The sequence below is a fragment of the Pithys albifrons genome, chromosome 5 (genome assembly GCF_047495875.1).
Source record: "Pithys albifrons albifrons isolate INPA30051 chromosome 5, PitAlb_v1, whole genome shotgun sequence".
Classification (NCBI taxonomy): Eukaryota; Metazoa; Chordata; class Aves; order Passeriformes; family Thamnophilidae; genus Pithys; species Pithys albifrons.
This window is the reverse complement of record NC_092462.1, coordinates 65653235-65677197: the sequence shown is the minus strand read 5'-3', so window position 1 is coordinate 65677197 and position 23963 is coordinate 65653235. Positions and strand designations below refer to the sequence as shown.

General features: G+C 47.1%; 2 protein-coding genes across 2 annotated transcripts; both read left to right on the top strand.

The window, feature by feature from the left end:
• The first annotated feature begins 2229 nt into the window (after window positions 1–2229).
• On the top strand, window positions 2230–4841 carry HMX1 (H6 family homeobox 1). Its single transcript, XM_071555237.1, has 2 exons — window positions 2230–2598; window positions 4267–4841. Exons 1-2 carry the CDS (start codon window positions 2337–2339, stop codon window positions 4839–4841), a joined length of 837 nt encoding a protein of 278 aa, XP_071411338.1. The 5' UTR covers window positions 2230–2336.
• An 8206-nt stretch (window positions 4842–13047) lies between these two features.
• On the top strand, window positions 13048–14351 carry LOC139671937 (homeobox protein HMX2-like). Its single transcript, XM_071555236.1, has 2 exons — window positions 13048–13270; window positions 13774–14351. The coding sequence occupies exons 1-2, from the start codon at window positions 13048–13050 to the stop codon at window positions 14349–14351; spliced, it is 801 nt and encodes a 266-aa protein (XP_071411337.1).
• The last annotated feature ends 9612 nt before the right edge of the window (window positions 14352–23963 follow it).

The following is a 23963-nucleotide window of genomic DNA, read 5'->3' as shown; positions in this document are numbered from 1 at the left end:
GGGGGCGGGGAGGGAGGGAAGGAAGAACAAATTTAGTCTTACTAATTTCATTGAAGTATTTCTAAGTGGAAAGCAAATAATATTACCTAAATTATATAATCACACTGTTGGGACACTATAAAATATGGGTAAGAGATACAAGCATATCTTTTACAGATGTGCATATTATATACAGAATGTATAGAAGTAATAAAGGTCCACATTTTTGTCTTTATTCCAGATATTTTCTGAGTCTGTCAGTCAAACAGAGCTGACGGATTATGGATGCATAAGAACTATCTGTCAAACTCATATTTCCGATCCAGGAACAAGCATCAAGATGCGCAGAGAATAAAAGTCATGTTTCCTAACGTCATTCTTGTGCAACAAGTGACAAATCCTCTATCGCTTGGTTTAAATTCATTAGACTGTCCTCGGTCTCTGCCCAGGTAAGACCGAAAGCTGAACGTGCTGCCGTATATTCCTGCTTTTCCAGAGCCTCTTTCAGAACTCCAGCTCTTTACATCTTTCTGCAGTCTTTCGAAGTGGAATGACTCCCTTATTTTCGTTCTTCTTATTTTTTTGTTCTCTCAAAAATAGGCCCTGACCTCAAAGGGCCCCACTGCCACTCAGGAAAAGGAGCGAGACCGCTATGTGCCGGGGAGGCTGGCTTCGCTCCCGACTGCTTCCCAGCCCCGCCGGACACTCCTGCTGGGAAACTACCGGTACCTCCGTTCCACAGAGAGAGGGGGAGGCGGGGCTTGGGAAAAGGGTACTTGTCCAGCAGTACCGCAGAAGGGAACAAGGAGGGATCCTCCGGCAGAGGAGAGCGGAGCAAGAGGAGAGGGTGGACCTGCAGATGAACACTGCAGGGGTATCTGTGTACTCACCCAAACCTCCACGGGTCTTCGACATGAACTCTGTACGGACTCGTCTCTCTACTAACCTAGCCCGCCTGATCCCAAGGGAAAAGGCAGAGGATAACCCTATTGCAGCGGAGCACTGAAGTGAACGGGACTTCATTGGTGTTGTTAGAAGTCCCGGTCTCGAGGCGGGCTCCAGAGGGTCGGAAAAAGGGGACAAGGGGACGATGCCTTTAAGGCTTCCCACGAAATGAGTTTACAGCAATAATAATAATAAAACGGGCTGCGAAGGGGTATCGCCGCTGCCTCCCCGCCCGGGGTGGCGCGTGGCTGGGCATCCTGGACCAGCCCTTCTACCATAAGCGGGGCTGGCTGTCCTTCTAAATAAACTATACAGATATCATAAGTACATATATAAAAATATGCCTATATATGTATATAGACATACATAAAGGTAAACCAGACGGGCCTCTGGAGACCCTTTACAGGAGAGTCCTCCCTTCCCTACAGGGTACCCTCCCCTTCACCGACAGGACACTGCCTGCTCACAGAGGGCAGTCGTGCCTCCGTCACTCCCCCTAAAACCGACTCAAATGCCTCAACCGGGGGAGCTCCGCGCTGAGGACAACCTCACCGCTTCGCCGAGAGCCCGCTGCAGCGGCGACCGGGCCCGCGGGGCCAGTGCCAGCTCTCCGGGCGGCGGAGGGCGCATCTCCTCCGTCCACCGCCGCCGCGACATGAAAGCGCTCGGCGGGGGGCGCGAGGGGGTGATTATTATTAATGATGTTAATATAACCGCGGTGTCGGCGGCGCCCATTGGCTGGCTGGGCTGCCCGCTGAGCTCACAGCAGCCAATGCGACGGCCGGGACGTGGAGCGGCCAAGCCCCCCCGTGTGCCGGGCCCGGCGCCGCTGCCCCCCACCCCCTCCCCCCCCCGCGCCGGGATTTGCTCCCTAATTGACCTAAATAAGGAGCTCGTGAGCGGCGGCCCCAGGGCGGTGCGCACACACAGACACACACACACACACAGACACGCACAGCACACACACCACACGCACACGCACGCACAGAGACACGCACACACGCCCGGCAGCGCCGGCGCCCGCCGCTTCCCTCGCGCAGATCCCACTCGGCGCTGCGCTCCGCCCACCGCAGGATCCCCCGCTCCTACCCGCCGTTTAACTCGCATGACATTTTTATTTCGTTATTAGCGTTTTCGCGCAGAATCTGGCGCCTCCGATGGGTTGTCGGGCTGCTTTTTCTTTTTTTTCCTTCCCCGTTCCCTTCCCCTCCTCCCCCTCCCCCCTCCCCTCCTAGCTTGCAGGAAATGATGGCAAACCGCGATCTGAAATGATTACTCCGGAAAAAAGCCCTTTTATACCAGGAGAGCATCCACGGGGCTAGGCAGAGGCGAGAGGCGGCCGAGGGGCAGCGGGGAGCCGAGGAGCCAGCTGCCGGCGGAGCCGGGACCCCCTCCCGCAGTTCTCTCCGACGATGCCGGACGAAGCCACGGAAAGCTCCGGCTCTACCTCCGCCCGCGTCTCGTCCTTCTTCATCGAGGACCTGCTGGGCACTGAGGGCACGGCGGGCGGCGGGGTGCGGCGGGCGGCGGTGGGCGGCGGCGGGCGCGGGGGTCCGCGCTGCGGGCCGCATTCCTCGCTGCGCATCGGCGCCCCGGGCTGCCCCCTCCGCGACGCCGCCGTCGGCTGGTACCGCCGGGCGCACGCCGCCTTCCTGGGCTGCCCCAGCCCCGACAGTAAGTTGCCTTTCCCTACCCTTAATGGCCGGGCCCGGCCGGGGATGGGGCTAGAGCAGGGGCTGGGCGGGAGGGTGGGATTGTTCCTGCTCCCTCCGGGACAGGGGGCCCGCCGTGGGCCCCCGGAGCAGGCCGGTGGGGGGATGTGCGGAGTGCCCCCGCAGCCCTCGCCCTGTCTCTCCGATTTCGGCCGCTCCGGGAAAATTCCCGGAAATGCTCCCTGTGTGTCAGGCACCTGGATCCTCCACCCCGCTGCCCAAAGTGTAAACAGGGATTCTTGGCTTGCTCGGGGATTATTTTTCTCTCCATTCCCCCCCACCTCTTTTTCTTTCTCCTTCCCCTCCCCCCCCTTTTTTTTTTTAAGATGCAGGTCTGTCTTTTTGTTGTTGTTGTTGTTTTTTCCTTTGGCTTTCCAACAAGCAGGAAAGCTGGGACCACTGTCCTCCAGCAGCGCAGTGGAGAGTTTGGGAAGTCGGGAAAGCAGCTGGGCTAGGGTCCCTTCTCCCTGGCTGACTTTTCAGGCAGAGCCGGCCCCGGTGCCCTCTGCCCGCAGCACGGCCTCTCGCTGCGGGGATTCCAATGGAGAGGGTGCTCGAGGAGAAGCCTGGGTTCGGGGACGGAAATTAACATGTGAAAAAGTTCATGGGCTGCCACCAGTGGTTATTTTCTGTCTACTAATACAAAAAATACTGTCTCTATGCTCATCTCTGTGATCCCATACGAGCCTACAGAGATCTCACGATTGCTCCGTAAGGAAGAGGCGTGATTTGTATTCCAAATCTTTTTACAGTAAAGGATTATTATTTGTAAGAATTCCCAAAAGTACATCTAGAAACAGAAAACTACTCCAGAAACAACTGCTTTTTTCTGGCTGTTATTTTTTTTAATTTTCTGTTCTTCCTCAGTTCTATAAAGAGCAGGAAATATTTTTCCCCTTTAAAATTGCAAATGGAATGCACAGTGTTGAAGACTCCACTGAAATATATCCCCATATTAAAATAATTGTCCCGATCCAAACCAAGTTTAGAATAATGTAAAATGAATTATTTCTGTCTTACCTCTTTATATACACACACAAACACACGCACTACTATGCTTACCCCTCTTACACACATCAATATACTTACAAATGCATTTGTAGGTATATATGTGTACCTATGTGTGTAAATATATACATGTGCATATGAAGAAGAGTTCTCGTGTTTTCATATGTGTACATACCTATATAAAAAGTATATATATATACTTCATATACGTGTATGTGTATACATCTACGTGTACATTTTATTGTTGAAAACAGTATGTGTGTGTTATATGCATACATATAAGTGTGTTTGGGTACATGCGTACACTTAGATGAGTGTACACATACACAGATATATGTGTATGTTCGTAGATTAGTATATTTATATGCACATGAAATACAGTTTCTGTGTTTCCACATAAGCATAGATGCGCGTGTGTGTATACACTCACAAATATTTGGGAATTTATCGCGGGACCCAGATCAGTGGCAGAAGCCTTTGCCTGGGCTCCTTGCTCCTCTCTTCTCGGCCTTGCCCTCCCCGCAGCCGCGTTATTTCCCTTCCCGGTGAGCAGGGCATGGCAGGCGGTGTGCGATGCCTCTCTTCCCTCGATCCCCGCAGCAGCTCTCTGGTCTTTCCGCAGCCAGCGACCGGGACTCTCCGGAGCTGCCCGAGGAGCCGACGGAGCGGGCGGGCGGCGGCGGGCGGGCGGCGGCGCGGGGCCCGGCAGGCGGGCGGCCGGGACCCGGCAGCCGCGAGGAGGAGGAGGAGCGCAGTGAGGAGCCGGGAGAGCCGGAGCAACGCGCCGCCGGCCGCAAGAAGAAAACGCGCACGGTGTTCAGCCGCAGCCAGGTGTTCCAGCTGGAGTCCACCTTCGACGTGAAGCGCTACCTGAGCAGCTCGGAGCGGGCCGGGCTGGCCGCCTCGCTGCACCTTACCGAGACCCAGGTGAAGATCTGGTTCCAGAACCGCCGCAATAAGTGGAAGCGGCAGCTGGCCGCAGACCTGGAAGCGGCCAACCTCTCCCACGCCGCCCAAAGGATAGTGCGGGTCCCCATTTTGTACCACGAGAACTCGCCGGCGAGCGCCTTGGGCTTCACTCTGCCCCACATGTCGCCCCCCTTGGTGGGCTTCTCCAGCAGCGTCAGCTACCCCCTGGGCACCTTCCCCGCAGCCTCCCTCCCTTTCCTACGGTCGCAGATGACAGGACTCGTCTGAGCGTCCACCTCTGCCGGGACCACGGCCTCCTCGCCCCCTCCCTCGGCTTCCAGCTCCACCCCCCTTCCTCCACGGACTTTTTATTTTCAACTTACACATTTCTTGATTTCCTGCTTTTTGACTTTTTTTTTTTAAACGTGCAATAAACTTTTGAGGTTAACTCGGAGCGACGTGCGGCAGGCGGAGGGAGCCGAAAGGACTGCGAAGACTCCAGGCATGCGCCGGGATCAGGTCGGTGGGGCTCTCACCGGCGCGTATCCAAAGAAAATGCAGCCCCGTGGCAGTGACAAAGTGCTCACCGCTGCCCCGGCCCCGGGGTGACACAGAGCGGCGTTTTCCAGGGGGCAACAGGCCTCCCCTAGACCCTTCCTCCCCCAACACGCAGAGCTGCGAGCGTGATACGAATGTACGGAACAGCTGGCGCTGTCCGGCCGTGCCGCCCTCGCCCACGGTCGGACAAACCCCGGGGCTCCCACCGCGGCCAAGAGACCTTCCCCGGGACCTCTGGTGCCCCGGGCCAGCGCTCCTGCCGGGGAGTGGAGGACCCAGCTGATCCACGCCTCCAGCAGTTTCTCCAGGGCCCTTTGTTTTAGCTACTTAATTCGTACAGATCCCCCTCCCAGTGTTACTCTCATTTCCATACAATCGATACCCAAGCATGTGCTGATGCCCTCTGGTCCTTCTCCATGCAGGAGTTTTGATTTGAACCAACTTGAAGGCAAATTGTAGGAAAGAATTCGTCCCGCTGAAATCCGAGCTGTGAGAATATGGTTTCTTTGTATTCGTTTTATTTTCCTGGCAAATTATTGGCTAAAGTACACGGATTTATATATATACATGTAATTCTACATACTGTCTTTTACAAGTGGGTTTGCCACTTTTTTCAGTCTCCTGAGAAGGCTGTGGGAAAGCGCACCTCGACTTGTCCGTCTCTTACAGGATCGGTTTGCGTAATCGATTAATAATTCACTGGCAATTAAAAAGGAAGGAAAGAAAAATAATCAGATGGGAACAGACTGGGAAGCTATAAGGCTGGTTGTGCAAGCGAACCTGTAACGTGATATTATATGAAGTATTATGCATGCCAAGTTATTGTTTTCCTTTAATAACTGTTTTGATTCCCCTGTCTTTGCCCAACTGCTAAAATGAATTTCGGGACTATCATTGTTTCTAAAGGTTTAAATTTCTTTTTGCGAATATTAAGGGGGAAATTACCTTATGAAACTCAGCCTTGGTGGAAAGTCAAGTTTTGATCGTACATTTTAGGGCATAATCAGCTGCAATTGAAGGACCGGCTCGGAGCACTCTGTCCCCGCAGGGAGGGCCGGGTCCTGGATCTATTGGGGAATGTGCATGCGGACCCGTCTCCAGTGAAGGAAAAGAGATCTGATTATTACTATTTCGTACACTGTACACTGTATTTGGAGTAATCTCAGGTTTTTTTCTGGTTATGAAATCTATTGGCGGGATGTGGCGGAACTTCATCTTTGATACGAAACCTGAGAAGAAAGGTCAGGGGCGGATTATCACCTCGACACCGCGTTGCGCTTTCCCCCCTTATTTTTCTTTTTCTCTCTTTTTTTTCTTGCTTCGGCCTGAAACGTGGCTCTGAGCATCAGCCTGCGCAGTTTAAGTCAGGATGCTGAAAGCCTCAAAATCACTTGAGAATTATATATATGTGTGTGTCTATGTATATATGTATGTATGTATATATATATGTATGTATGTGTGTATATATATATATATGTACACACACATATATAGTAACATAGTTAGGCTCCTGGGAAAGCTGCTAACTTGACAAGATGCTCGTTTCGACTAAAGCCCCGTTTCTTGAAGCTGTTGGCGCTTTTTTAATTATTATTTTATTTTATTTTCAACTGCTGCTGATCTCCCTCTGAAATATCCGGAGATCTTTGTCAGCCGTTTTCTTTGCATATCTATCAAATACCAGAATTTGGGGAGAAAACTTATAAAGCTTGGTCCGCGAGCGGTGTAAGAAGGACCGGGAAGCGGCGGAGCTGGGGAGTGTCGATACTCCGGACGGGACCCGCTGGCCGCGGGCAAAGCGCTGGGCTGGACTTCAGCCTTTTCGTGCCAGAGGAGATGACTTGGGGGAATGTATCTTCCTCGAGGCACAAGCACTTGATTTGATACCGTTCAAAGCCTGGCTGCCCCTGGAAGAAAGCGGCCAGAGCGTTTCCCCCGTCATATCCAGCTCCCCAGACCTCCCTGTGTTATCAACTGGAGTAAAATCCTGACTCACTACGGTCATATCAGAGTAGATTGTAATCCAGCGAGAAATTTAACACGCCTGCCACTCTCCACATGCCTTTTCTTTGGAGTAACATATGAGATTATTATACTTCTGATTCTACTAAATATACTTTTCTTGAAGTTATGGAACTGGCAGGGTTAAATGATCAATCGGATTTTTAAACTATGTTTTGACATTAGTTTGTTTTTTAAAGATGTGCTGATTATATCAATAAACAGATTTTTTTCATACACTGTGTTTGTAACTTATGATCATAGTAAAATATTAAAAGGTGCAAGACGTGAAATCATCTAAGAAAAGGTTCTTATGCCTTATTCTGTACAAAGAGTGATTTATGGCGTCTTATTAAAAGCACGTGCTGAAAGTAGGAACATATACATCTCAGGTTTCTTTACCTCGTAGCTTTTTTAGTGATGGATTTCCTTGTACCTGATGACAAGAAATTTCTCCAGGAGGCAGAGGAACAGCTAGCGAAAGATGTATGTGCGTTGATAATTTCAAAACAGACAAAATAACCAAACCCAACCCCCCAAGCCCAACCTTCGAATCAGGACAGCAGATTCCTTGCAGTTTTCTTCCTTGTGCATATTTTTTATTGAAAAAGTCAAAAAGGCAAGAGTCACACGCTTTGTGCTGCTTCTGCAAACAGAATACTGTAAGAAAAATGTTGACGGACAGTACAGCTCAAAGTGCTTTCGCAAAGGCTGCTTGCAACATATAGAGACATACGTTGCTGCTTTATAGATCAAAGCAACCTCAGAATAGCTTTAAAATAAATCCAGTTATACTGCAGCTGTAATATTATTATGCAGCATAAATCCTTGTCTGTTGACATTTATTTAATGAATGTTGCTACAAAAGCTTAGCTAGATGGCACTCCAGAGGCGAGGCAAAGGAAAACCTTGCCAGATTACTCACAAAGACGACTTGTGTTTATTGGGCGCTAATAAATATAGTGAGAGAAAAGAATTTTTCTTTTTTTTTTTTTTGTAAGCAAAGCAAATGACAATCAAAATAGGGTCTGAACTGCCCTTATGAAATAAATTCCTGGTTTAGCCGAAGTAAGACATTATTATTAATTACACTTTAAATGAAATGATCGATATGCTGGAAAGCACCTTGTTTAATGGCTACTTTGCAAATGGTACATTGCTCACCGGCTTAAGATGGCCCATAACTTTTCTGGTAGGCGTGGGTCTAAAATATTCATGCAAATCAATACTTGATAAATCTCATAGGTGTGTGCTGGCTCCAGTGTTCAACAGTGTATTTGGATCGATGTTTTTTTTTCTTTTCCACTGCATTATCTTGGAATAGTCTGCCTGTGTCCCCTGCCTACGTGCCCGCCGGGCGGAGGGCGTGCCCCATGCTCACCATCGATCGGAGACTCAGTCCAGACTCCAGTGTACTCGCAGTGTTTAGTGCTTTCAGCCTCAAATTAGATCCATGTAATATTCTTACATTTCTCTTCCAATTCCAAATGGATGTAACTTTATGATGGGTGTCTTAATGCTTCATTTAACTGTCTTGAGTTTCTCAACTCAGCTTATGGATTCTACAATTAAATTTCTATCTAGTGAGAAAAAAGAATGTCTATTCAAAAAGATATAAATGAAAATTTAGACGTCCACCTAAAACTCAAAGGGTCTTTTCTTTTCTTTCTTTTCTTTTTTCTTTTCTTTTCTTTTCTTTTCTTTTCTTTTCTTTTCTTTTCTTTTCTTTTCTTTTCTTTTCTTTTCTTTTCTTTTCTTTTCTTTTCTTTTCTTTTCTTTCTTTTCTTTTCTTTTCTTTTCTTTTCTTTTCTTTTCTTTTCTTTTCTTTTCTTTTCTTTTCTTTTCTTTTCTTTTCTTTTCTTTTCTTTTCTTTTCTTTTCTTTTCTTTTTCCTCTCCTCTCCTCTCCTCTCCTCTCCTCTCCTCTCCTCTCCTCTCCTCTCCTCTCCTCTCCTCTCCTCTTTCTCCTCTTTCTCCTCTTCACCTTACCTTTCCTTGCCTGCTCTCGCCTCTTTAGCAATTCCAGTCTACTGAGTAGCTTTATTCAGAAATCACCTCCAGGATTTTTCCTAACTCCTCTCGTATCAAGCGCAGCGTCTGGAGGAAGGCGATTTATCTGAGTGCTCTAAAATGACCTCAGAGGCAAACAAAGAGTTTCGAGAAGGGATGCTCTGTCCCGAGGTCACAGCCTGGCCCGATTCGCCTATGTGCCGACACCTCTTGGGTTGGAGCGGTCAGCTGAGCACGCCCAGCTTCTCCAAAAAGTCTGTTTCTGTGTGACGCTTGTAGTTGCCTTCCAGAGAGAGTTGCTTTCCAGCTAGTGAAACCGTTTTCTCTCCCTTCTCTCCTCCGCTCCCTCCCCGGAATGTCCGGCGCAGGCAAGGGACAGCCCCGCTGCTCGGAACCACTGTCTGCTCTGGGCGGGGGGGGGGGGGGGGGGGGGGGGGAGGGCGGCGTCGGGGTCCCGACGGGGAGGCGAGAGACCGCAACAGCAACCGGAGATTCATATCCAGCCACTGCTGAACTGTCAAAGCCAGTTTTATTTAGGAACCAGCACTGCCAAGGTACCCAACCCCGTCTAGTGATTTTAATGAACTTTTCAGACAGCGCTTCTGTTCTGGACCCACTTGCCCAGGCTTAAAGACCGCTGCGAAGTGCCGCTATGCTTCCAATTGCCAGGGCCTTATTTGAAAGGGGATGTGAAATCCAGAAAAGGGCCTGTTTTACTCTCGAGTACATCGGGGGATAAAACGAGCCCGACTCAGTAAACCAAGAAAAACCAGGCTCTTTGGCGTTTCTGTAGCATCTAATCAGATTTCATTTCGATCAGGTTTAGAGTATGAGACTTTTTGTGCTCTGAACTAAAATGGAAATATAGATATGTGTATCGAGTGATTTCTGGTAAAAGCTTTCACAGGTAAAAGGTTTCCACTTAGCACGATGTTCACTTCTAATACAGGATTACGTTATTCAAAGGGAAAAGTTCGCTCTTCCTGCCATGCAGCTATGCGGTACTGGCCTCCATGTGTTCTCACACGTCCCAGGCAACGAGATTACTCACAAATAAAGTACAAATGAAGCACGGGCTTAACAAGTACCAGTGTCCGAAAAACTCAACCTGTTTTAAGAAAAATTGTTGCTTGTGACCGACAGTCTTTCGGACCCTTGCGAGTGAATCGCGATGGTGCGGAGGATGAACCACGAGGGATCAGATCCCCTTTGCTGGCTCAACCCTGGCAGCTAATCCTCGCACAAGGCGGAGGCTAAGGCCAAATCCGCTCTTGCCCACTGCTGCTCGCAGCCGAATCTCTTCCCGGGGCTGCTTCACGCGTCCCGGGAACCATGTACTGGAAGAAGTCCCTGAATTTAGGCAAGGATTCTTCCCTGGCCTCCCTCTCAGACACAGCGCCCCACATCAGCTCAAATGGGTCAAATACGGGCGGGCGGGGCACGGAGTGGGATGATGGGGGCCTAGAGTGAGCCCACGGGGCTCCCCTGCTCTCCCTCGAGGCAGCCCTGCTCTGTCCGTAGGAGGGCACTTTGCAGGTGGTAGTCTGGGTTTTGCAGGATACGCTCTACCTGTTGGTCTTACTTCTCCCTGAAGGAAAGGGTGACCCTAGCAGAAGGCATAAGGAGCTCGGTGTGGATCTGGCTTGTAGGACTCGCTGCAGGGGGCACTCCGGTGGCCCTCCCCTCCCCCTCCCTCCCACCCAACCACTTGTGGCCAGTGAATTGATTCCAACTTGTCCCAGCGACTAAGGAGATCCGGCATTATAGCGTGCTCCCTCACTGCACGGAGTTTGCCGGGGGAAAAAAAAATAGGTTTCGAAATCTGGCCAAATGGGTCTGGGAAAGCATGACAGACCTTTCCCGGCGGGGTGTCACCGGGCCGGGTCTTCCAGAGATGGACTTGGAGTTGCTCAGAGAGTGGAGGGGGCTGCAGTGGGAAAAAAAAGTAATAAAACTTATGCATCCTTCTTCAATTTCATTCTTATTTTCTGTCTTCTTCAAGTTTTCCTTTTCTTCCAAGAAAAAGTCTTGTAGGAAAACACACTGAGTCAAGGCATTGGCTTTTTAAGACGGTTTGGGTCGTTGGTTTTTTGTTTTTTTTTTTTGGGGGGGGGAGGGGGGGCGGGGGACTAAAAGGGAAATAGTTTGCAGCAAGAACAGATGTGAGCACCTGGGACGTGTCTCACTCACAGACAGCGGGAAAGGAGGCTAAGATAGAAGCCCCGAAGCAAAGAGCAACCCGACCTGGTATCCAAGTCTCCCATGCTCCTAGTTTTACCATATCATACACAATTTCTTAAATTATATTTTCAACTGCTCCTTCATCTTTTGTATCTCTCAACCCCGGCCCTTTCTTTGGCATATCTCGCTTTCTTAAACAGATATTTTGATCAGTTATAACCACCAGTTTGTACAGGAGACCAAGAGAAATGCAACAAGTTTGGGCATTTGGCCAATAATCGTGTTGATGGAAGACGGATATATTTTTTCCTGGTGAAAAATGTAGAGCTCCCCAGAAGACGGCTGCATTAAAGTCTGAGTGCACTTATAAAGTGAAACAAATTTCATGAAAAAGAGCTGAAACCCGCTCTCTCAAGTACCAGAGCGTTAAAGATTAAAGCAGTCCAAAGCCTTAGGATGCCCTGATTTTAGCTCATGGAATTTCTAGCATCGCAATATTTAAAAGCCTGTCAACACTTCTATTGTCAACTCTTTTTCAAGGGCTTCTCGCTTGCCCTCAGCAGTTTTCCTGGTGGAAACCTCGAGATTCTAACTAAAAGCCCTCTTAAAAGCCGGTTGGAAGCGTTGCCCTGGCTTTACACAGGAGTGTAGGGAGGGAAAGGGTTTCCACCGATCCACAGCTGATGGCGGCTCTAAAGTCGTTGGACTTTCTGCCTCTAATACTGCAAACGGGTTTTAAAACGATGAAGTGCTGGGAGGCAGTGGGGAGCAAAAATTAAGTTCCACAGCTCAGGGGAACTCTTCTCTATCCCCCAAAAGGCACACCTTGGAGTACTCACACACACCCACGCACTTGGCCAGCACATTCTCTTTTGAAAACTACAGAAGAGCTCTGCTGACTCTCAGGGAGGGAGGACACTGGCGGTATGGTGTGGTGGAGGGCAGTGTGTGTGGGGTTTGTGGATTTAGGGGTGGCCGTACTCAGTCTGGGCGACTGCACATGAAAGCATCACGGGGAAGTGACTCTGGCTGTATGAATCACTCTTCCACAAATCTACCCAATTCCCGTTCAGCAGCATGGACAATCTGCAGCAAATGCCCTCATCACACTGCCTGAGGTCGTGCCAGGTGCCGTACAAACACAGGGAGGCATTCGCAGCACCCAGCTTCCCCTTTCCCTCCTGACCTCTCTCACTGTCATCACTGCTTTTCCTCGTCACGCTCCGCCTCATTCCCCCGTTCTCATTTTCAGTCTTTTCCCTCCACCCTTCTCCTTCAATCCAGAGATATTAGTCCTGCCATCCCATCTCCTCTTTGCCTTTCCCATGGGCACTCTTGGGTCTGGCTCTTTTTTCCCTCTGCCCAGTTACAGTGAAGGGTCTGGCCAGGAGGGCAGTCAGCCCTGCCCCGCCCCGCTGTCCAGGGCACCCTTTCGGGGCATCTCGGCGTGCTCTCCGCCTCTCCCTTTCTCCCCGCTTTCCTCTAGACCCTGGTCCTTTTTCTTCTCTGTCGTCTCCCCTCTCTCTCTCTCTCTCCACTGCACCGCTTCCCCCGTCCTCAGTCCTTTGGCTCCCTCTAGCTCCATCCCCTCCCTCCGCCGCCCCGACCCCTCCTCCTCCTCCCCCGACCCATCCTTCCCTCCGCCCCGGCTGCCGCAGACGCCCTCCCGCAGCCGCCGCCAGTCCTGAAGCTCGGCTCGCCGCGTTTCGGCTCGGCTCGGCTCGGCTCGGCTCGGCTCACCGTGCTATGGTGCAGCTCGAGGGGGGCCACCGAGCCCCACCGCCGGCCCCGGCCGCGCCACCGGCCTTCAGCATCGACAGCATCCTTCAGCCCGGCCCCTGCCGCCCGGCCCGGGAGCAGAGCAGAGCCCGCTGCGCGCTGCCGGAGGAAGAGAAGGAGGAGGAGGAGGAGGAGGAGAAGGGAGAGGGGCCTGCGGAGAAAGATCCCAGTAAAGGCTCCAGCGACTCGGGTACGGAGCCAGCAGCGCCTCAGGCTGTCTCGCACGTCGGGTCGCAGCCCGGCCCCCACCTAACTGGTACCCCGGGCACCCTCAGCGGCTCTGTGCCCGGCCCGCGCACACGGACACGCAGACACAGACACAGACACGCACACGCAGTCGCGGCGCTCCCGCAGCCGGAGGAGGAACGGAGGCTCCGCGGGCGGGCGCGGGGAGATGCCACCGCACAAGTACCAACCTGCTTCCAGGGTGCTGTGCGCCCCTCCCGGGCTGTCTGTCCCTTCTTCAAGAGCCCCTGACTTTCCTGTCATACAGGAAGAGGGTTTTCCTTAGATTCTTATGGACGCGTCTCACCGTTCTTCTCCCCTCTGGAGGGTGTGGGACCGTGGCCAGCCCTCGGCAGCCCCCTCCTCACCCTATCCCCCACCCTTCCCTGCGCTCCGCCGGGCCGCGCGTGCATGCGGGGCGGGGGCGCGGGCGGCGGCGGGGACTGATGTTGTGCTTTGCCTTTGTAGGCAGCGAGTCTCGCCGGCTCCGAGCAGAAGCGAAGAGCCATAGTATCCACTCCGAGGCCTGGGATGAGGGGTCCCCGCTCCCTACAGAGGGGCTATGCGTCCCCGGGAAACCACTCCCACGAGAGGCGAGGGGCTGCGGCGCGGAGAACGGCAGATCGCCGGCAGCGAGTGGCAGGAAGAAGACGCGGACCATCTTCTCCAAGAGCCAGGTGTTCCAGCTGGAGTCCACCTTTGACGTGAAGCGCTACCTGAGCAGCTCGGAGCGGGCCGGGCTGGCCGCCGCGCTGCATCTCACTGAGACCCAGGTGAAGATCTGGTTCCAGAACCGCCGCAACAAGCTCAAGAGACAAATGTCCTCCGACGCGGAGGGTCCGGGTCCGGCGGAGACCCCCGGGGACCAGCCACCCCCCTCCGCCGCCACTTCTCTCTCCTTCCCGACCCTCTACAAAGACAGCCCCCTGATCAGTCGTTGCTTGCTGCCACTGCCTTTCCCCCTGCTCTGCCCGGGCACCGCCATCCCCTACCTCTGTCTCCCTGGGCCGGGCAAACACTTCAGCCTGGTGGACGGTGACGTATAACCTTTCCCTCGGCCCCCGACCTTCCCCTTGCCGGGGGCCACCCAATGTTATTTATGACCCCACCGTGCCGCTAGGGTGTCCGTCTTTGCCACAGCCGACGTAAGGACCACCCGGGCTCCCTCCACGCGTGTCCGTGGGCTACCGACACGTTGATAAAACTCGGAAGGGAGCTGCCAGCCCACCCTCGCTCTTGTAACGCTTTTTGTGCGGTCAGGATGGAGGAGATAGCACGGAATCACCAAAGAGACTGGGACGTGCTCTGCCTGCATCCCTTCCAAATTATCCCCTTCCCTTATTACAAGGAAGCCGATGCTCTGCCTCAGCCCACGGGGACTATGTCCCCGTGTCTGCCCCAAGCATCGGAGTGTTCGCTCTACTGTGAGCCGAGTCAGTTTTAATACAGATTGGTAATGGTGAAGGCCTCGGTGTGTTCCTCTGCCTCAAACTGTCCACCTCTAGTATCCCTCAGAGTACCTTCTCCCCATCTTTGACATTATCAAAATGTAGACACCTTTCCTCAGATATGGCTCTTAAACTGTGACGGTCCTGCTTTTTTGCCCCTTAAAAAAAAAAACAAACAACCAAAAAAACCACCCCAGGCGCTCTCTTACACTTTTTATGCTAACTGGTTCTCAAACTGGGGCTTGTGTGATGTTTTTACAGAACAAGACAACCCCTCTCTCGTGCTAATCCCGCCCTCTGAAATCTCGTGGGACGATTTTATCTGCTATCCTAGACTAATGACATGTTTTAATTTTTTTATATATATTTGCAAACACTTTTGTCGTCCTTTAGTTTCTAAGTTCACATGCTTTATATCCCAAGGTTGGAAATAAACCATTTCAGAAGCCTGAATCGCCTGCCTTTTCAATACAGTCACTACTACGCAGTATCAAAAGAAAGGTATTTCCTAGAGTGCTTCGATAGTTTTAACTTTAAAAATAAAGATATAAAAAGCACAACCTTGCCATTACGAAATTCACCTGTGCGTGCGAGAATGGGCAACTTTCCAGTGGGAAAAAAGCTGTGTTAGATAAGAAGCGGCTTGCTTTCTTTTTCCCACTCTTCCTTCATTTGTTTTGCCGTGGGCAATTGATACAGATGCACAAAGATCCCCTAACCCAGCGAGGGGACTCCGGCGCAGGCAGAACCCCGCGGCTCAGGGCCACTATTGGGATTCGGTCTCTGCTGGGGAGGTGCCGCTGCCGGGGCTGCCACGGATGTCCTGCGGCCGGGTGCCGGTGCCGCGGCGGTCCCAGCGCCAGCCGACCTCGGGAAAGCGGCTTCCGCGGCTTTGTGAAGTTTTCTTGACGTTGCGATGATCTAGGAACGTTGTTTGACGTCTCCTTTAGCTTTTTTAAACAGCTTCGAAGTAGCGTCAAATAGCAAGAGGACTCTCACAGAGTGCCCTCGCTCTGGGAAAAAGATAAAATAATCTAGGCTATGGCAAGGAAGGTGCAAACAACTGGATACGCTTAAGGGCACCTGCCGGGTACACTTCACAGTTCAGGTTTCCCCAAACTGCAGCTCCCCGGAAGATGCGGGGGGCAAGTTGACGTCTGGCTCACACGACCTACCCTTCTTTTCTGATCTGAATTTATAATGATAGTTAAAGAAATTAAAAGGCTTTGAGACCACTAGTTACTACATGGATAAAATACACTTGGAGACACATACAAGTGATGATGTCCATGGTGATGATATGTGGTTTGTGTTTGCTTATTTTTCATTACTGATGATCTTTATCAGAACCTTCCTTTGGTTGTTAGTTCTAATATTTCCCATGTCAATACACCCTGACTTGGTTATTGCCACGAGATTAATCAATACCAATAGAGGCAAATCCGTTTTTTCCTAAATTTCAATCAATGGAACTTCGATCAGATGCAACAGCTATACACTATAAGGTCCTTTTCTTCAGTTCTTTAACATGGAACTAAAATTTAAAGAAACTACTTTCACACATAACTGCAGTCTCGGATGTCTCTGTGGTGAAAAATAACTATGTAAGAAATCGTTATTTGGCAATTAATCTACTTTTCACCATATTTATCAAACAATGTTCAGTCTTATCTCTGATCGTTTTGCTCTCCAAATTGCTGGAGTTATTGAAGCAATTGAAGGAAAATACGAACCCACAAAAACAGAAGGAGTGTTTTGTTTTGGTGGATTTTGTGTGTGTGTGTGTGTGTGTGTGTGTGTGTGTTTAAACAGTAAAACCAACGGAAATAGTAGTTCTGCATGCTGTAGTTAGCACACTGTCAGATTTCACAATTTGCTGTTGACCGACCACAAAGCTACGATCGTTAGGAGTTACTGAAAAACGAACGTCTGAAACACTCGTGTAGCTAGACGAAGTAAACAACTATCCAGAAATATTCGTTTTCCGTCCATATATTAGTGCTGTTTCTGAGATCATTGGCCAAACTGTTGCTACACAAGGTAACACCGCCGGTGACAAGAGGGCTTTTTCTGAAGAAAACCAACTTCACGAGGTGTCAGGATTTCCAGCCAAGCAGTCTGTGCTGATGGCACTGAATATTACTGACATTTCTTTTAGAGCTCAAAACAATTGCTTTTGCAATTAAAAATTGCTCCTTATTGCAAGAGATTGCTGCAAGCCACCAGATGAGCAGGACATTAGTACGGGCTAACCTGTTGATGGGACACTAAAAACAAGAAACAGACTGCAATAGTACTAAACAAATGAAGGAAAAAAACAATCCAAAACAACTTCCGAAATCAACCAACCAACCAACGAACCAATCAATCAACAAAAAACCCTAAATCCCGCCCCCACCCCCCAAAGAAAAATAGTCCCCAAACCCTTAATGCCCCAAAGGCTCTGTGAGACCTTGAAAAAAATGAGTAAAGAATAAAAACAAACAAAAAAAAATCAAGCCAAACACCAAACCAATTTTTTTAAAGTGAATGACTTTGGTTTCTTTAAAAACTTTATCATTGGAAGAATAGCTAGAAGTCCTGCCTGTGCTGGGAGTTCCCAGGGCACATATATAACAGGCTGCCCTGAAATACTCTATAAACTGAATAGTAAAAAAAGATATGATTAAGACCTGGCCCGTGAACCCGCTAAAAGAAATATGGTAATTAAACACAACCCTTGTCAACAGGAAAATATATTTGAATAGCAGTTAGATACATACATAAATGCATTGGATACTACAAAAATACATTGGTCATTGAAACAGTGGCTTAAAAAAGCCACTCAGTCTCCCTCTCCTCCATCTCTTCCTAAAAGCCTCACAAGGCTGACTTTTAGTGCAGCAGCTTCAGAAAACTTGATTTTCATATCACATATTATGTTGTAAAGTTCTCCAGGATTAGGATGATCCATCATGTTGCTGCTCGTGGCAACATTTTTTGTTCAAGTGTATTCAGAGAATTAGAAAATTCAATTATTTTTGCTGGAGAGTAAGCCCTCTCACTTGTCTGCTCTGCTGGAAGGTTTTGCAAAACTGCCGCAGTACAGTTTTCTCACTGGAGCCTCTTAATCAAGAGGCTGGACAAGGCACTTGCTATCATTTTGTTGTGTTTTGCTTTTCTGTTTTCTAATCATCATGTATATAAACACCTTTATGGACTAGTACAAGAACATTGTGCTGGCCCTCCTTTTCAACTCCTCTGCTGTTTAGTCCTCTGGTCCTAACCTGGCTGGGGCTCACCTCCACAAGGTGAGGGAAGGTATGCTACAGACTAGAGAGAGAAGAGTAACTCGCCATAGCTCTTTGACCTTGCCAGAGTTGATCTAAAATATGTAAACACTCACTCTTCCCTGTATTTTTTTTTTAATTTTGTTAACCTGAAATGGTAGCTTGTCCTTTCTTCCCTTTTTTAGGGAAAGGATCGAACTTACTATATTATATATGTTCATCAGCAAAAGAAGGGCTTCACCTCTCTAGAGGAAAGCTTGCATTGTTATCCTAAAATGTTAGTAATCTTTCACATTCTGCAAGGAAGCCACCAAAGTTTAACACTAAGGGAATCAGATGGAGAAAGAAGAGTCATTGTCTTATGTCCCAGGGAATACTTCTTTGAATCTAGGCAAGATTAATAAAACTTCATGAAGATAAGAATTCATCGTAGAATCTCAGAAAAGAAACAACATGGATAATGCAAAGTCATCGTGATCAAGAAGAAATCGTTTTGGAGATAGATACAGTAAAAATGCTCTCTGTGCATTCTCTGTACTGCATGGCTTTCCTTTGCCTGTTCATGTGAATAAATGCAGTAGGTTAATTTTGCAGGTTTAACTTGAACTAGGACTGATTCTGCTTTTCTTTACAAACACAGGGGAAAAGGCAAAGATGAGACCTCTAAAATATGACTGACTTAGAGCAGAATTCACCAGATTGAGTCCTTAACAGCTATGCTGGTTCAATAACTCTAATCCATGATAGAAGATGGCCATGAAGAAAAACTTCCCTAGCTGATCTCTCCTGTGATACACCCTTTATAAAGGTCATGCTTCTGATAAGTGTAAATCAAAGTGTGAAAGTAGTGAAAAAAAAAACTGTGGAAAAAGATCTGTTCTTTAATAAATTGTCACTCTTCCCTGTGTAAAAAATCCCAAAGAACTGACAAAAATATTTGAGCAGGTTAAGGTGTCTTCTGCTCCAACCAGAACTGCTCAGACATCACTGTCCCAAAGGACACAATCAACTGTGGAGAACCAAAATGCAAATGTGGGTCTGTATAATGAGGTCTTTACACAATGCTCTACCACTACCTTTGCTCTCAAACTCACTCATCTGTTCTGGTCTGACACAACACCCAACTGTCCTGGTAGACTCATGATTTGTATCAAGTACATTGTGTTGCTGACTCCAGATATGACTCCTGATACTCTGACCAGGCAGCTGCCTGTAAAAGCAGACTCCATTGCCCACTAGGACCTAAAAGATTTACAGTTGGGTACAAAACTTTTCATGAAAATCTCTTCCCTGCTGTTGTGCTTTTGCTCTCCTTAGAGCCCCCTTCACTCATGTCCGTGTCCTCCTCTCCTGCTCCTTCTAGCTTGCTGCAGATTTTCTGTCTTGCATACTTTCTCTGCTTGTATATTCTCAATTGCTTACTGTGAACTTGATTTTGATGATACAGCTGGGAGCATTGTGCTGTTTCACACTGGACATTCCTTTAGTTTTTTTTTCTTAGAATGTCTGGTTATGTTTTCTGGTCTCCACTGGATTTTATATAAAGCGCAGCACCAATGTAATTGACATTAGGGAAGGGAAGGGAAGGGAAGGGAAGGGAAGGGAAGGGAAGGGAAGGGAAGGGAAGGGAAGGGAAGGGAAGGGAAGGGCTGGGTTATTGAACCAGCATAGATCTTCTCAAGTGGGGATATCATCTAATAATCAATGAAGATCAGCACTTGATTGAATCTGGTCAGCTTTAATTCTGGCTGTTCTCCTCAAATCTGCCAGATCCAGCTCTCCATTTCTTTCAACAGCCAGCTGTAGGGCAGCTACAAATACCTCTGTTCTGCCTACAGATTTTACTTAGGAACATTTGATGTTCTATTTGTGACCACCAGTGAGAAACACAGTTACACACACAGCCAAAACAGCTGTGGAGATTGGTGTGAACTCTAGTTATTTCTGAGCATTGAGTTCATCAATTTTACTGAAAAACAACTCCTATATGCAATTATTATGTCTTTGTAAAGTAACACCAACGCTCAAAGCAGAAAGGAGATTTGATTGCAAGTTAACCATAATGTTGCCTGAGTTCCAGTTCTCTAGATGTATATCAACACCCACGTGTAGAAACTATACTCGTAATGGAATTTGCACTTCCTTAAGTTACCACTGACAACATAAACATCCCCTTTTCCTCATATTTCTAATGAGTCACAATTTTAGATCTATTTTGAAAATAAATAGCTGAGATCCATGGACAAATGTCTTTCACTCTTTCCTTAGGGTTGCAATGTCTACTGAATCTTTCACTATCTTACTGAATAGTAGTAAATCCTTTGTGTGAACAGATAAAGATCTGAGCATCCCCATGTTCTTTCATGCAGACTTTTATGATATCTTTGCACTGGTTTCTAATTACCATCTGAATAAATAACTGGTGCTTATATATTTTCAGGTATGTTTGCATGTGTTTTACCATATGATGGAACACTGCAAAAGGCTACATGGTCGAAAGAGTTTTTTTTTTCTAGCAGTGTCTAATGTTTTGTAGAATTTGTAGGATTTTGTAGGATTGTTTGATGACTTCTCTGACACATACAGTGACAAAACTCTCTTCCAGTTCACAATAAGAGGGAAGTAGCCTGGAGCTGTTATGGCATATTACTGTGGAATTTCAATGTTTGCTTAGAGAGTCATTAATGTGGAATTATAGATGCAAAGAACCCTAATTAATCTGTAGGAAATGTTATGTGGCAGGATGTGCATGTGTTTTAAAAGAGCCTGCAGTTTGTGGATTTGTAACTAAATATCTGCATTCAATTTCCATTATTAAATAATTACTTCACATATGTGTCTGCTTCTCTAGACAACTAAACCTGATTTTTTTGGTGGGTAAGGAGAACAGCACTAGTTTGTATATCCTTGTGTTAACAAGCTTTTAATAACCATGTGGTAAAAGTTGTATAAATATGATGCAGGAAAAATAGATAAAAAGATAACAGCTAAATTAAAAGGAAGTATGCCTAGCATCATGAATTTTCAGACTGCACCATAAAATCTGTGAAAAAAGTGTGGGAAATGCAGTTATATTTTCATATTAAGAAGCTCACAGAACTAAAAACTTATCAAGCAACAACTGTTTTTTAGTACTTCCATGGTGTTATTTTCCCAGACGAATATTATCATAAAATAATTATGATTTTCTTGATGGAAATTCTGATTTATAAGTGGAAAATATTTTGAAAATATGTATTAAAGCTAGCAACTCAATTATTAAGACAAATATCACCTTTAATGAAGTTTCCCTATAACAGAAACTCAATCTCTTGGTCATTCATATGTCTCAAGAGAGACAGAGAAACTATAAGCATCGCTATCAGAAATAGCAGATGGCTGGTACGGTTAAGACGTAAGTCCCCTTTGCCATGTCATTGGACTCTGATCTAAATCAATGGATAAATGTCCCTAATATGCCTACTTGTCCCTTTATTGAAAAATCTTTTGCCCTGGGTCAGATGCCAGGATCAATGAATCCTCATGTTTTTTGTTGAATTTGCTGACTTCATATATGAAGGGGGTTCCTTGGGATGGTGACAGGAGCAGAAGGGGACAGAAAGCAGGATGAACTGAAAGCACCTTCCACTGTAAATCTGGATAGGGATTGCTGTAAGCAAACACTAAGAAACTTTATAAGTGGAAGCAATTTAGAGAGACACTCTGGGAACTTCTGAAAGGAATGCATTTTTAAAGATGTGGCTTTTCACTCTGAAGCTGTGTTTTGGAGAAGTGCTATTGTCAGACTGGATTAGTTTACTCTAACCCTCACAGATCTTCTTGGAGTATGAATAACTAATTTAGAAAACTCATGGGGGTATTGATACCAAAGTAAGTCAAGTGGCTTGGAAAGAATCTTGATAATTTTTTTTTCTGAGAGAGAATATGTGTCACTCTCTCAATAAAAATGGTGAGACACCCCTGTATGTTGTGAAAGGCTGTGTGTGCTAATTTTCCACTGCTGTTTTTGCTTTCTGCTGCAAGGCCCAGAGGAATATACTGTTTATATTCTCAGACTGTTTTATATACCCAGATTATTCCAAGCCCTCTTTTATGAACATGCAAAAAACTACAATAAAATGTTAGATTCACAAATCAAATATAGCACTCTCCCAACATGATTGAAACGAAGGAGCAGGGACTTATCTTCAGCAGACTTTTGTAGGTCAAGTCCTTTTCTTGTGTCATACAGCAACAGCTTTGCCAAAAATAAAATTAGCACAATAATGTATGAGTCTGTGAAATGGGGTGGAGTCTCATTCCTAAATAGATTATATATGTTTTTTGGCTATGTTTGAGATTATATACATTCCAGTTTTGTTTTTAATAAAATTAATACTTGCACCTGGCACCACTCTTTTCTAGTGGTGGTGGAACAGATCTATAATTGCAATTATTCTCCTCCTGGGTGATTTAGTTCAACTCCCTGTGCCGTACAGGATATCCCACTACATTATTTCTCCTACTTATCTAATCTATTATTGAATAGTTCTGGTGATGGTGCCTCAATTACCTCCATTACCTCTCTCCCAGTGCTTATCTTCTCTGTCTGATATGATCCCCTCCTGCTCCACAATGAATGGCTTGGACTGTACAACATGAAGTTTTAGGCTGTATTTTTTGGTGTGATCACTTTCATATTCTTTGAAACCTCCATTTTTAAAAGGTTTACAGTGTCATGAGGATTTGTGTAATTTCTTCCATCCTCAGGCTTAGGAACTGGGATCCTGTCCAATTATTCTACCATTGATATGTCATTTCTTTACCCTTCCTGAAGTATTTATTGTGTGTTTTCTGCTTTGTTGTCTTCCCGAATTCACAGATAGAAATGTTTGTTGTACAGCAAAGTAGTACCTAAGCTGGTGATGTGCGATCAAAGTTTAAAAAAGTTTGCTATATCCCCTTTGCTTCACATTCCAGTGCCACAGTACACTGCAATACAATCATAATTCTCCATATTATTTTTGTTCAGGATCAGTGTTTTAATATGTTGTTTAGTTTTATTTATAGAATTAATCTTTTTATCTGCCCACTTATTCACCAATCTTTTTACCTTCCCACCTATTGCCTACCTGTCAGTCTATCTATGTCACTTTCATTTGTGCTGTGCAATCTCACCACAGTATATTGATAACACCACATATTTTGCTCACAGAATCAGATGTATGACTCCCATACTTAATTTCAAGTAAGCATCACTTCTCTCAAGAGCATATGCCAGTGACTCCAGCGCCCAAAATATTATGTCCAAGGGAAAATGGTAAAGAAGAAATACAGTTCATTATGTATTTAGCATAGCAAACTGGGACCCATCTTGGCTATGATCTTAATGCTGCCAAATAGAAGTGCATCACACATTAGGGATGATGCTGATGGTGTAGTTAGAGATCCTCTGCTGAGGGAACATGACGTAGCTTGAAATTTACTCCAGCTTTTTCACTGTGTGTGCTGGAGAACAAAGCCCAGTTAGGGAGATCCTGGACTTCATCAAACACAGATATTTAAAACAGAACCATCTTCTATCAATGAAGATTTTTGTGATTACATACATAATCTCTATGACATCTGCTGTAATACATACATGAGCATTTCTCCTGTGCATCTTTGTTACCCATGAACAGGTGTGAATGACTGAAAAAGTAGCAAAATTCCTTAGGGCAGAAGGTGGACAATAGATGTGAGTGGAACATATGTACCATTAGGGCTGGCTAATCTCTAGGAAAGGTGTAGTGTGGATTTAGATTTGTGCCATTTTCCTTGTATCACTGCTGTGGGAGAAAAGGGCTGTCAAATGTAAAGTGTATAACCTGTTCACTGCTCAGAGATGGGGCTGGTGTCCTCCCACCACTGTGGCTTCTGACCAGCAGACCTAATTGTCCCTGCCAGGATGTAAGCACTGTAT